The sequence below is a fragment of the Equus caballus genome, chromosome 23 (assembly GCF_041296265.1).
Source record: "Equus caballus isolate H_3958 breed thoroughbred chromosome 23, TB-T2T, whole genome shotgun sequence".
NCBI classification, from domain to species: Eukaryota; Metazoa; Chordata; class Mammalia; order Perissodactyla; family Equidae; genus Equus; species Equus caballus.
In genome coordinates, this window is record NC_091706.1 from 68,819,698 (window position 1) to 68,834,902 (window position 15,205).

At 37.5% G+C, this 15,205-nt stretch overlaps 1 protein-coding gene across 1 annotated transcript in view; it reads right to left on the bottom strand.

Moving 5' to 3' along the window:
• Positions 1-683: 683 nt before the first annotated feature.
• The window catches only part of MFSD14B (major facilitator superfamily domain containing 14B), an 88,651-nt gene continuing 74,129 nt past the window's right edge, over positions 684-15,205 (bottom strand). Inside the window, exons 6-12 of the mRNA XM_023627642.2 lie at positions 13,166-13,384; positions 11,420-11,533; positions 8,367-8,438; positions 6,656-6,768; positions 5,075-5,172; positions 3,173-3,315; positions 684-2,472 (exon numbers count right to left, since the gene is read on the bottom strand). Coding sequence (XP_023483410.1) covers positions 2,221-2,472; positions 3,173-3,315; positions 5,075-5,172; positions 6,656-6,768; positions 8,367-8,438; positions 11,420-11,533; positions 13,166-13,384 — 1,011 coding nt within the window. The 3' untranslated portion in view covers positions 684-2,220. The remainder of the gene's footprint in view (positions 2,473-3,172; positions 3,316-5,074; positions 5,173-6,655; positions 6,769-8,366; positions 8,439-11,419; positions 11,534-13,165; positions 13,385-15,205) is intronic.

A 15,205-nucleotide genomic window follows, 5' to 3' on the forward strand; every position in this document is an offset into this window, starting at 1 on the left:
TCTACCCCATTAAACAGTAACTTCCCACTTCCTTTTTCCCATAGTCCTGGCAACCACTATTCTACTCTCTGTCTCTATGAATTTGACTAGATATTTCATGTAACTGGAACCATACAGTATTTGTCCTTTTGTGACTAGCTTACTTCACTTAGCATAATATCTTCAATGTTCATCCATGTTGTAGCATGTGTCAGAATTTCCCTCCTTTCTAAGACTGAATAACATTGCATTGTGTGTATATACCATATTTTCTTTATCCATTCATCTAACAGTGGACATATAGGTTGTTTCTACCTTTTGGCTATTGTGGATAATGCTGCTAATAAACATGGGTATACAAATATGTTTATGTTGTTTTCTTTTTTTCTTAAAGATTGGCACCCAAGCTAACATCTGTTGCCGATCTTTTTTTTTTCCTTCTTCTTCTTCTCCCCAAAGCACCCCCAGCACATAGTTCTATATTCTAGTTGTGAGTTCTGTTGCTTTTTTAGAAAATAAAAAATAGTTATGGTCTGTGTTTGAAGGGAGATTTGGAAAGAAGTTTGTTAAAAGTCAAACTTCTTTGAAAACATACAAATCTTTTGCATTAGCTTAAGGATTAAGAACTTATTTTAGTTGGAAACTGCCCAAAAGAGAACCCAAAGATCAATGATACTATTTGCTTTAAAGAAATACAAAAGACATAAAAGTATCCATTGCAAATTTATTATGCATTAGGAAGCTTAACTTAAAAACCAACAGCATAGTAAAAAGATATGTTATCTCTGTTCATAGCAGAACAGGTTTCAAAATATATTTTCTTTTAAATGTATTCAGTCAGTACACAATCCTTTATAAAAGTTGTATATATTTTTTTCTGTCAACATCTTCATTACATTTATAAATACAAGATTTACACAGCACCCCATCAAAAAAAAATTTTAATTCCTTACAAATATCTACATATATTTCATACCTATAAAACTTTCAAAGGAGTGCTCTGTTAAAGATGGGCCCTAGTTAATGGTCCATTTACTGGTGCAGCAAAATACATATAAATCTGTAAAGTTTTCTTTGTCCATAAAACATCTCAAAAAATTAGCAAGACACTTACTGTGGATCTGGGCTTCCTAAACCATCATATTTTAAAAAGGAATTTGATGTGCATATTTCCATGAGATTCAAAAGTCAGATAAACAGACGGAAACAAAGACCGATTGAAAACAAATGCATATTACATAGCAGTTAAGGCAGGAGTGTGATGAATGAGAAAGCTTGAGAAGTAGGACATGGTAGAGGTGGAGATGAGCAAATAGTAATAACACATTACATAAGTCTGACTTGGATATAAACTCCACTGGTATCCAGTTACAACTCTTATCCTCACTTAGGAATGTTTACATTGTTGAAAACTTTCTTAGAAGCACCCTTCAATTTCTATGTTGCCACCAGAATGCTCGATGTGTGTTTTTCCTCTGTAAAATCACCTTGAATCTGACCAAGACACTAGGTCCAGGAATCTGAGTTGCTAGTTCTTCATGATTTAAATTTATAAGAATATTTTCCTTCATCTGGTAAAGGATTTCACTGATCAATATTATTAATTTCCAGAGGTGTATATGCTGAATTTTACTCTAGCCAAGAATAGGAAGTTGAGAGGAGAAAAGGAGAGTAAGATTAGGATTTTGTTTGACCTTTGAACAGAGGCAATAGATCCCTGATACTGAGTGACTCTTGGAGCAGCCACTCATAGACACCTGCAGGCTAAGCGGGCAGTCCAGACACAGAAAGGAAGAAAATAAAAAAGGATTCTCTACGACAAATCTTGCCAGAGATGGCAGTCCCACTACAGTCCTGCACCTCATACTGAAAAGGACATGGAAAGACTGCTGTCACTCTTACTCCAGTTATTAAAGGAAAGCCATCCTTTCTACCAGAGTTACGACTTTTTCTATTTGAGTTTCAAAGTTTGAATTCCAGATAACTTTGAGAGTTGCTATTATTTGCAGGAAAATATTTCAAATCTTAACTGGTTCTAATGTACAAACAGGAAGAAAAAGAATGGAAGAAAAGGAATAGGAGGAAGAGAAGGAAGGCAGAGGGATGGAGGGTGTCACTTCTCAAACTTGGCCCTGAAGGGTGCCACTAGCATCTCCCATCCAGCACCATGATGTCTCCATGTGGTGTGGCTCCCCCCGGCTCTCAGAGACAGCATCTGCAGAATCCTCCTTTCTGCTGAGTTTATAGCTCAGTGCACTGATTCCCAGGCTCCTCGAAGGAAGAGAGCTCCCAGATGCTGCTGTCTTGCAGCAGTGGCTCAATGTCCTCATCACTCCCCTGTTCTGGGGTGTTGGTCAGGGTGCCGCTGATGTTGTTGCTATGCTTTTGAATTCCACTGCCTTTGCTGTATTCAGGGATGAATAAGGCAACTAGAAAAGACATAAAAACTATACATGCCCCAAATAAAAACGGCGGGCCTGGGATGACAGCTTCCTGATGGGTGTGGGAAACAAACGGAGATCAAGAATTTGGTTAGTCTTTTCAACCCAAAATTAGTCATGGATGACCCAAAAAACCATGCCAGGAAAAAAAAAGAACCATTTTGTCATAAGCAAACACTTCATTAAGTGTCAAGGCAAATTCCAATAGAGCCTGTGTTTGGAATATGACAGAGGGCAGCTAATCACTGCTTTTTGCACCTCTTCTCAACAGCTTAACTAACCCTGTAAGCGACACGAGTTTATCTCTAATCCCATCCTGTGACCTGAGATCATGCACTCCATACACAAACATTAATTTCAGTTTTGTAAAGAAATCTACACTAAATACCACTTAGAAGGAGGGAAGAAATATCAAAGAAATAGTAGAAAAAGCACTCTAGCTCAATTTCTAGCTGGAATGTTAGGTCATTTCATATTTTATTTGCCCTGGGCTTCTCCAAGGGACAGCATTCTGATCAGAGTAATTGTGTAGGTGAAAATAGAATCTGAACAAAGATAAGACAAATCCTTTCCACAAGGTATTAAATCACTGAAACAATCCCTCTCCAGTCCCAAGAAGCACTGAACACAGCACTTACTACTGTCACATACAATATTAATATTATACAAATAACACTTTCCAAGTTTAAGGTCAGAAGATTTTGCTATAATCAGACACAATTGTTGTAAAACTAGACTTATCACCAAATTACCTGTAGGGCAGCATTGTTAGAGTTCAATTCCGGTTCCAACTCAGTCAGTTCCACATGGAACATGTAGAATATGAAGCCATACAGTGCTGGCCCCAGGCCATTACACAGTCCTCTTATTCCAGTTATGATCCCCTGGGCAACGCCTAAATCAGAACAAAGAGAAGGGAGCCAGTCTTCTCAGAAAAGCCTCTCGAGATTGGGGACTTAACGGTACTTTCTTACAAACTATGATGTATGTACTGATTCAGCTGCAACGAGTAGTCTGTGCTGAGGAAAGTAGATCAGGGACCTCACCCATCATATCTTCATTCATTGCACAAATGTTTTCTTGCTTTCATTATGTCCTTTTAATGCTGTCCTCACTCTCTGCCCTAAGATCTACAAGGAGATGAAATGACAGTGATGTTTCTGAAATCCCTTTGGGGATGAATTTCTCCCATAATAGCTAAATCTTCCTATAAACAGGGAATAATAAAATGAAAAAAACTTTAATATTCTCCATTTACAGGCAATTTCCACTTTTCTGTGGATTGAGATTTTCCTCCTCATTTAATGGTGCTTTTACAATAAAAATCTGCTCTTTGCCTCTGCAATTGCAGCCCTGCCCGCAGATGAGTCCACAGTAGTCCTGATGCTGTGTGCTCCTGGCACCTCTGGGCAGACTCCATCCCTCATGGTGACCTCTGCGTTGCATGTGTATCTCTCTACAGACCTGCACTGAAAACCTTAGAAGAGTCAATTTCTAGACATCTCTGGTTTCTAAGACAGCAGGTAAAAAATTAGCTTGAACCATATGAAATGGATGTTTTTTTAAGTCAAAAATGGTCAAATATAATTCAATCTAACACAATGTATTCTATTAATTTTGTCTGCTGACATTTAGAAAACATCTGTATTAATATATAAAAGCATAAAAAGAGCCAAAGAAAATTCATGTCCTGAAAGACAGGACAGTGTCTGTCAGACACCAAGGCAGTGCCCATCTCCACAGATGGCTCACGCCTTCACCCCAAACAACACCTCCCAAGGACGCACAGCTAGCGAAGTTACCATAGCCAGGGTGACACACAGAATCTGTGGTCCTCAAGTGACACTATTTAAAAATGGATATGAATAAGATGGCTAATTTCTGATATGGGAAAACAGATAGAATGAATAAACTCTCTTTTCCAATCTAATTTTTTATTGGAACTTTTTAAAGGGCTCTAAGATGTTTAAAACATTTTCCTTCTAAAATTCACTCCTTCCTGACTGTAAGTCTTAAGTCATCTTAAGAGACGGAGAAGGAAAAGGATCAATTCTGGAGGTGAGAACTGCCTGACAGGGAAGCCAGAGGCACCAGAAGGACGAAGTGGTAGAATGCTACTCTCCACATAGTTGTCTTAATTTTGTCTCTCACTCTGAATCTTATTATCAACAACTACATAGATTTATTTGTTCTTTATCCTCTCAAAGAATCATTTCCTAAATTAAGCTAATGGACTTTAAGTGATTCCAAATTAAAGAAATTTTAGTGATTAAATAAAGAATTCACTGCTTGACTAACTAGTCTATCATTATTTAACAGACATCTGTTAAAATATGATCAAAGTCTAGTTAATTCTGATGGTAACACACAAAAGAGGAGTCAAAACTGAAAAGAGAAAATGGATAGCTCTAGTGCTGATTCTTAGTACTCTGAACTGTTGAGTCTGGATTTTAACAATAGGAGTATAAGATCAAAGCAGAGAGGAAAACAGAATTTTCTTATTTGCCAAAGTAAATAGGTACGATTGTTGAGAAGGGACCACATGGTTGTCACCTCCTGCTCTGCTGACGTGGAGAGAGGCTCAGAGCTGCTCATACTTCTGACAGGTACATCTCAGCTGAAGGAAGAAAACAGTGAGGGGACAGTGACCTCACCTTGCTGATCTGACTCTGCATTCCGAGAGACAAGGGCACTGACTGCTGGAAACGTGATGCTGGACATGGCAGCCACGGTCCCTGCTGCCCACATCATCCTGCAATGACAGGACAGGCTGCGGTCAGGCAGTAGGCCAGCTCCAAGGAGCCTGCTGTTCAGAGTACAATCAGTGGCAAACGCACAAAATGCTTTCTGTTTTCTCGTGTAAGTTGTGTTTATTTTTCCCTCTTTAAAAATGGATTTTTTTTTTAACCCAGAAGGTTATACGTTACATTGTTAATACTGATCACTTCACAGGCTGGGAAAGTTTCTTTATTTTATTTTGAATAAAATAAAAATTTAAAAAATCTTTCAAAATCTGCTTTTTCCATATAAGCTCAGTGAAGTTCAAAACCGTTTCTTGTCTATAAATACCTTTTTCCCACCGATTTTCCACTTTTGTGTTTCTATTTCTCAAAGGCTCACCTTCACACTGCCCTCCTGCTGCTTAGTTTGATACCCCTCAACAAAGTGTCATGTGCCACCAATGCAAAAAACAGAGACTGAAGTTCAGGATGACATCCTGTAGACTTTCAAGGCTGCTTCCTTTAGACCTTTGTCCTTTTCTCAACGAAAGGGGTTTAAGTGTATGTCAGTATTAAGAGGAAAGTGAGACCCCAACTGGGCTTAAAACTTGCTTGGCCAGACTTCCTTGGGGATGGCTGACATGCACATATGCCCTTACTGAAAAAGAAAAACCCTTCAGCTCAACAAAATCTTTTTAACGTGGCATGAGTTTGACTGAATCAGCTACTGAACCAAAGTTCAGCACTTAGGACTAAAATCTTAAAGAACAAGAATAATTAACTACTGACCACTAAGCTGCTAAAGCATTTCTAGTTTCTCTAAATTATGTCAACCATCTGTGTACGCAAAATGAGGAACAATGCTAATATTTAAAATGGAGATATGAACTCTGGTATTTGGTAACCAGGCACATAAGGAAACTTGCCACATAACAAAACAGCACTTGAGATTCTTTTTACTTATTTGTATTCTATAGGGCTTATTTTGAGCTTCCTTCCTGTTTATGGGAATCTAATATGCTCTCAGTAATAACTGCCTCACAATACACATGATTTTGGAAGAGATTTTAGTGTTCATCTAACAAACGTTTTATGTTATAAAGATTATGTCACTATCTACAGTCACTGAGCTAATTATGGCAGTGAACTCTGCCATAATCAGTCATTTTTCCTCGTCTTTCTGTTTGGTTTTTGACTACATGTGATATGTCCCTAAAAACTGACAAATGTGTTTAAAAAGTAGACATAAAATTTTGGGGGGGTTGGAGGAGGAGGCACATTCAATTAGGTAACAACTCACTGAAAGCCTGCTGAGATGAAGGCAATCTTCACTAATAATACTAAATCACCGAGCTCCACCCTTCCTCAAATTAAGTCTAAACAGTTTTTGAAATGCAGAATACACCAAACCAGTAAAATAACCCTTGCTTGCTTCACATCACACTCAACGAACTTGAGCTCCTCTAAAAGATGCATCTGTCAGTTAGTTCACGAGAATCCAGGGGAGAGGCTTACCAGGCCTGAGATCCAAAACCGTACCAGGCTAACTGGAACATCTGGAAGCCTAAGCCAAGGAGGACGGTATTCTTATTCCCTAATGATCTCATTAAGATGGTAAGAAAGCCTGTCTGTAAAGCAAAGGAGACAATCCTGAGAAACCATGTGAACACACAGATTTAAGGCAAGCTCTCTGAGGGAAGCCCACTAATGATGACCAGGGACCTCTAAGGGCACATGCCTGACCTCAGACTTTGAAGTCATGCAGAACTGATGCAGTTCTAAAGGGTAGAGCTTCAGGGGCTCCAGACTGACCTGGAGCTCGGGGCCTTCAGCCTCGTCTCCAGAAGATTGTTTGTCTGATGCTTTGCTAGCACTTCCCAAAAGATCATTCACCAGTTACCATGATTGAGAGGGACACGCCTCAGTCTCTTTGGAGAAACACCAATCACTTACCCACCAGTGAACAGCAAACCCCTGCTGAACATTTACAGAATATGTGGGATTTTGCTGGAGGTTAACAGTTTCACAAAGTTGGATTGACATAAATTTGATTTTAACAAACATATACTCAGCTAAAAAACTAGCTGAGATAGTCTGAAAAGGCACAGGATAAAAGATGAGTTTGTGCTAATTGACTAACCAGAGTTAATATAAAAAACAAACCAAAATCATGAGCAACTTGAAAGTTTAACATAGTTTACATTTGCTGATACAGTTCAACAAAAAATAAAAGGCCTTTGCCTTGACGCGTTACTATGATCTTGTCAATTCTAATTTTTGGGTAAACAGTTTCACAGCCGTCTCATTTCTTGAGAGTTATCACAGAAGAGTACTCCACTTGGGCTACCATGCTTTAGAGCAGCATGTAGCTGTTTCAGAGAAATAGCCTCTAGGCAGTCCCATATGATATGGTGAATGCACCTAAGCACATCAGTAAATTAAAGAACATATGCCCTACTTTTTGTCATCCTATATTTATATAGTCATGCACTGCAGAAGGACATTTCGGTCAATGAAGCGCATATATGATGGTTGTTCATAAGATCAGTACCACAAAGCCTAGGTATGCTGTAGTAGGCTATACCATCTAGGTTTGTTTAAGTACATTCTATGATGTTGGCATGACAAAATTGCCTAACAATGCATTTCTCAGACTGTATTCTCATCATTAAGCGACATACAACTGTAACAGATGGGGAAATGTTTAATGCTCTTTACTTAACACATATATTCTAATGCACTGATTTTCCACATTTCTTCAGTCCTGGCGATAGCAGGGGTTGAAACAGTTACTGATTTTCATTTCTGCTTTTCACTTCTACTTACTTTTCAACATTAAAATAATATGGAAATATTCTCCAGGTTAAGTTAATTTTGTACTATCTAGAGTCAGATTGTGGTTGGTAGCTGTAAAAGCAAATTTTTATTTGCTGATTGACCCAGTAGAGGTAACAACAAGTATTCTAAAAAGTACTGAAAGGTTGTACTAAAGTCCTCCTAAATCACAACCTCAACATTCTATTTAAAATGGAATGGTTCTATGGACCATATGCAAGTTAGTTTACTGGGTCTGATATTGTTTGAGATGTTACCATGGCAGGGGAGGAGGGGGGCTGAGGTGGGGGTGCTGGGAACCTCCATGAACATTCTTTGCAGCTTCCAGTGAATCTACAGTTATTTCAGAACAAGTGTTAAAAAAACAGGGAATGGGTAAAACGACACTCACCTGAGCCACAATAGACAGAATTCCTACCATAGCTATGAATGCTGCAATTTTAACAGATCCAAAACCTATGACCTGTGGAAATGGAAAGAAAACTCTTTCGTAATACAGATATTATAAATATAATATGTGTTATGTTCTATTAAAGCCATAGGATAAAATAGCTGAGTTCATAAAACCTTGACAACAGCAAATTAAGGCAGTGCTGAAAGCTGAACCCATTTAACCAGTAATTTATATCTAAACATGATATAAGAAATCATTACAAGCAGGTACAACTTAATTTAACTTTTAAGGTAATATTTTCTATTATAGGTCTACCTATTATTTCCTATCCCTCTGCATCCCCAACTCATCAATACACAAATATAACATTATCAAGTATTAGAGAGAACATGAAGAAAATGATTTGACTTTTGAGACTGCCAATACAGAATTTGCTTACTAGCAAAGTCAGTAGCTCTCAACTTTGGCTGCACATTAAAATCATGTGGACAACGGAGAAGGTGGGGAAAGGGGAGAGAGAAGAGGGGAGCAATGAGATGCTAGAATCCAGTTGAGACCAATTAAAGCAGACTCTCTGGACCCAGGCACAGGTATGTTTTAAAAAGCTTCCATGGTGACTCTAATGATCAGCCCAAGTTAGCTGGCAATGATTTCTAAGCCTTTTAACCTTAACAGCAGCTCTGAAATGCCTAAAACTTTTAAGTTTTAAATATCAAGTTTTTAAAAAGTTAAATTATTTTGACCTCTATTGAACTTCTATAAAATTCAGAAAAAGGACTTAAAAATTACTGTATGCATTCTTCTCATTTCATAAATGACTGTCTTGCTTCAAGTCACACAACTAGCTAATAAAAGAACTAGAGCTTAACCTCTGGTTCCCAAATGAGTGCTGCTGACATTAACAATGTTCTATTACTTTCTAATCAAATGCAATTTTTAAAAAAAAATTAGAACCTGAAAATGTAGCTTTAGGAATTATTTCTCAGCCTATATTTATAAATATATACACACACATATATATCTATGTATGTACGTATTTTAAATAGTTTTATTGAGATAGAATTTAAATATCATACAATTCATCATTTTAAGTGTACAATCCAATGGTTAGTATATTCAAAGTGTTGGGTAACCACCACCACAATCCATTTTAGAAGATCTCATCACTCCTCAAAGAAACATGGACCTTATTAGGAGTCCCATTCCCCCACCTACCCCTCTGTTCAGCCAGTCATCTACTTCCCCTCTCTATGGATTTGTTTATTCCAAGCATTTCATATAAAGGGAATCATACAATATATGATCCTAACTTCTTTCACTTAGCATAATGTTTCCAAAGTTCACCCATGTTGTAGGATGCATCAGTGCTTCACTGCTTTTTATTGCTAAATAATAACATTCCACTGTATGGCTATACCACATTTATTGATCCATTTCATCAGTTGATAGAAATCTGGGCAGTCTCTACTTTTTGGCTATAATAAATAATAATTTGGGTAAAAGTTTCTGTGTAGACATGTTTTCATTTTTCTTGGCTATATACCTAAGAATAGATCTGCTGGGAACACTATGCTGAACACCTTGAAGAACTGCCAGACTCTTTTCCACAGTGGCTACACCATTTTACATTCCCGCAGGGACGTATGAGGGACTCCCATTTCTCTATATCCTTGTCTTTTTGATTACAGGCACCTGAGCAGGTGGGAAGTGGTCTCTCATTGTTTTGAGTTGCATTTCCTTGATGGCTAATGATGCTAAGCATCTTTTCATGTGCTTATTGGCCATTGTATATCTTCCTTGGAGAAATTATCTATTCAAAATCCTCTGCCTATTTTTTCACTTGGGTTGTCTTCTTGCTGTTGAATTATAAGAGTTCTCTCTATATATACTGGACACAAGTTCCTCACCATATATATAATTTACAAATATCAAATGCAATTTTAACTAAAATGTGTGTGTTAACCTCTCTTAAAAGCGAGCACAAATAGAAAATAACAGAATGCTTCTGATTTTTCATAATTGGTGGTGGTGGCATGAGTATACGTATAGAAAAAAGGGTAAAAAAGGAAAATATTCAGTTGTTTATCATCCATGCAAAGGGATAAGATTTTTCACTTTCTTCCTTGAGTTTTCTCATTTTTCCTATATTATTTTCTACATTAAATGCATATTTAATTATAAATGCATATATAATTTTCTACATTAAACACACTACCTCACCACGCTTCCCTTTAAATCTCCAGCATCCACCCACCCAAAATGAGCCAAACCAACATAGAGCTGCTTGAAAAAATGTTTTACTTCTATGCCACCATATAAAATATTACAGTCTTATATTTTTAGGACAACTCTAAGGATGGCAAGTTTAACAAGTTTATTTAAAAATATCTCCAGAAATACAGAAATTTATCTTGGGAGGAGGCTTGCCCTTCCAAAGTGGAGTAAACCATTAGGAGAAGGACTTCCAGTGAAATCAGTAAAAGACCAAGGCAGGATTGCAATGGAAGGCAACTCAAGTCTCAGCAATCCAGAGACCTGAAACAACAGTCGGAAAAAGGAACTTTCTTTTAATTGCCTTAAGTCAATTGCCTTTTGGGGGACAAAGTAAAGCGTAAATTTTTAAAGAGAGAAAAAATCAGAGGAGAGAAAAGATTATCTTGATTATTGTTTGCGAGCCACCTTAGAGTTTACAGTGGTCTTGAGCTCTGGCCTACCAAAGATGGCTTAGCAGGCTGGCTGTGTTCAGACTCAGGGCAGGGCATTTCTGAAATAAACTTTACCTCTCTGTGAAATTTAATGGATATTATTAAAGATTTAAAATATTATGATAAATCCTGTTTCTGCTAATTCTCATTCTGTATATTTTTTCCACAGTAAACATCTTACTAAATTTTAAAGCATCACTGAATTAAAGGTTTCCTGACTACTAACTGTATGTCAGCACCTACATTTGCAACCAGAAGCAAAAATACACCTTTTTTCTCTACACTGTTTTCTCCCAACCTTTGATTTTCCTCTTGTTCAAAAGCTACTAGGCATCTACTACTCACCTGCCTGAGATAGAGAAAAAAACTTGAATACTGTCCAGCTTCAGGAAGATATGAAAGAAACACAGTGATGCAGATTAGTAAGACGGTAGAATCTTTCCCAACTTTCTTCAGTGACTAGGAATAAGCAGAATGAGAAACACATAAAAAGCAAATACACACTAATGTCACTGCTATTCTGGGACATTGGCTTCACTGTTTTGATGTATTAAGGTGGATAACAAAAATTGAATGGATAAAAGGACGTGAACCTTAATATTAAATCTATTTTCATCTGTCTATGGAAGTTCTAATTTCAGAGGTATGTATTTCAAATATTACAGGCTTTTTTTTTTTTTTTTTAAAAAAACACTTGCTCATCTCTGTTAATAATACTGGTTCACATCCTGAAACAGTCTATGAACAGATCCTGAAAAACACTGCTCCAGATACCTTTTAAGAATATCTCATCTTTCTCTTTCATTCATAATATAACTCCTTTAAAGCCATAAACAGTATGGGGTTTTCATTACACGCAAATTCACTCTATTCTTTACAACGTTAATATTCAACTTGGCTGTAAAACTGGTAGACAAATAAGTAGGTCCCAGCCATGGGGTCAGTAACAAGATTCTCTGACTAGTAACTTTTTAAATGTTACAATTTTGTCCAAAATTCTTTCTTACATTCCTTTCTATACAGGATCATTGAGGAGACCAAAAAGTGCATCATTTCTAAGGAGTAGAGAGTGCTGCAGAGCATTCTAGTCACCATAACTGTAACCTTATTTTAACTAACAGCAAAAGCAGCTGTCTATTGAGACCTTGCTACATTAGTCCACACCTTGTAGACTAGTTAATTTACATATAATCACTGTAACCCTCACAACAGCCCTGAAAAGGAAGCCACAGTCGTTCCCATCACAGAGGAGTTTCCCTGTCTGACCCACTGCTGGGTTCACACCTGGTTTCCTTCTCCAAGCACCTCCTTCTAGATGTCTGACATCATGCACCAACAGAATGGGCAGGGCCCCCAGGTCGTGCCCTGGGGGGGCTTTTTAGAAAAGAATTTCTAAGTTAGTTTTCCTATTATATGTATTTTTCCTAAAAGGTAGACTTGGGGGGAAAAAGCAAAAATCAAATCTCTGATTATTTTTTCCCCGTACAAATTTTCTTAGGAACAAGTGCAAACCAGATAAGGTGGGAGAAGGGGAGAGAAGATTCTTCTTCTCAGTACTTTTTCTAGTTGTTAATGGGATCCTCCTCATGCAAAAAAATAAATTATAGAAAACAATCCATGCAATCTGTAAAAATATAAGTTCAAAGCCTCTGGTCAAAGTGGATGTACACTAAGAATTTAGAAAATAACTACTTTAGTCAGACCAAATGCATTTATCCTTTCTGAATTTAAGTAAATGAAAACAGTCACTTCAAACAGCCACTTTCATTTATTTTGTCAAAGAAAAAGGATGAAAACAACCATGCAAAAAGAAAACAAAAACAACCCAACTTCCTTCTCAAACCCTTTATCAGGGATTAACTGGACATGTTTCTCTTTTCCCTTATGATAACCACATGCTTGACTTAAGAAGTATCAATTCTGTATATTTCTTGGTACATAGACTACCTCAGTCTCTCACTTGCAATTAAATTTTTTCTATTTTTACTGGAGAAAGAAACGGATCAACAACTGCTGGGATGCTTGAAGTGTTCTTTTGTTTGCACGGCTTAGAAAGATATTTAGGAAAGTAAGTGTTTTGTTTTTATTTACCGCAAAAGGGTCTGCTTGTTTCCAAGAAATCTGAGCTCCCCAAGAGAGCGGTCTCATTTTCTCCGGCAAAGACTCTGGAACAGCCAATAAGATAAAGCAGATGTCCAGAAGAGCGACCACTGTGGCCACTAGCACAACGAGGTTGTCTCCATAACTGGCTGAGAGGTATGCTCCAATGGCCGGGCTGCTGACCAGACTGGCTGCAAAGGTGGCTGAGACCTGTGGAAAAGCACATTCTCACCAAGGGTCCCATCTACTGCAGGTGCACACCTACAAAAGCACACTCTCACTTAGTCCCACCTGTTGCAGGGGCACACCTATGTTCACGTTCTCACCCAGGGTCCTACAGGTGCATACCTACAGCCATCTTTCCCTGGCTTTAAACAAGACAAAAGGAATGTGTTGCACATAAATTTTAAGAATGAAAGAATTAAAATAATTGTGTTTTAAGAATTTGTTCACAAACTATTAGCCAATTGGAGATATCCTGGAAAGCTGTAAGAGTGAAAAATGATGATCTTATTAGAAATAAAAATTGTGTGTCCCCATAAATAAAACACATGCACTTTAGTTTTCTTTAATTGAGGAATGGGGATGTGAGGAGAAAGGTAAGAAAAAAATTTCTGCAGGGCTGATGACAAAATCTACAAACCAATGAGGGACTACACTTGATTTCATCTTCCAAAAACATGTACTGTTTCACCATTTTATTATTTGGTAATCATTTCATTAGCTCTGAGAAGGGGAAAAAAAAAATCCCTGATATTCTTAGAAAGAGAAAAAGCTATAACAATAAATCCAAAAGATTTGTTGAGAGATGTCAACACTTTTTAAGTTCCCTGGGCTGTGGATTTCTGTCATGCTGTCACCCCCAACCTCCATCTAATACTAGAGACCACAGAGCCAACTGATCACACTTCCAAGCTGAATCCAGGGCTCCTAGGCGCTAGGGGAGCACTGATGCAGGGTCCTCTGGTGCTAACAGTGACGATCTCGTATCTGCACAAAATGAGTCATTCATTCATAAAAGAGTTTTCCATTATCTTAATCTTCATCATATTTAAAAAAAATTATTTTATTGAGATCATAATGGTTTATAACATTGTGAAATTTCAGGTATACATTATTATTTATCAGCTTCTGTATAGACTGCATTGTGCTTACCACCAATAGTCTAATTTTTATCCCCTTTATGTGCCCCTTTAACCCTTTTACCCACCCCCAAGCCCTTCCCCTCTGTAACCACTAATCTGTTCTCTCTGTGCATGAGTTTATCTTCTACAGATGAGTGAAATCATAGTGGTTGTCTTTCTCTTTCTGGCTTATTTCACTTACCATAATACCCTAAAGGTCCAACCATGTTGTTGCAAATGGGATGATTTTGTCTTTTTTTATGGCTGAGTAGTATTCCATTGTATATATATACATATATATACACATCTTCTTTATCCAATGATCACATGATGGGCGCTTGGGTTGCTTCCACATCTTGGCTATTGTGAATAATGCTGCAGTGAACACAGAGGTGAATAGGTCTCTTCGTATTGTTGATTTCAAGTTCTTTGGATAAATACCCAGTAGTGGGAAAGCTGGATCATATGGCATTTCTATTTTTAATCTTTTGAGAAATCTCCATACTGTTTTCCACAGTGGCTGCACGAGTTTGCATTCCCACCAGCAATGTATGAGGGTTCCCTTTTCTCCACATCCCCTCCAACATTTATTATTTTTTGTCTTGGTAATTATAGCCATTCTGACCAGTGTAAGGTGATATCTCATTGTAGTTTTGATTTGCATTTGCCTAATGACTAGCGATGTTGAACATCTTTACATGTAACTGTTGGTCATCTGTATATCTTCTTTGGAAAAATGTCTGTTCATATCCTCTGCCCATTTTTTGATCAAGTTTTTTGCTGTTCAGTTGTGTGAGTTCTTTATATATTCTGGAGATTAACCCCTTGTTGGATATATGACTTGAAAATATTTTCTCCCAGTTGGTGGGTTGTCTTTTCATTTTGTTCCTGGTTTCCTTTGCCTTGC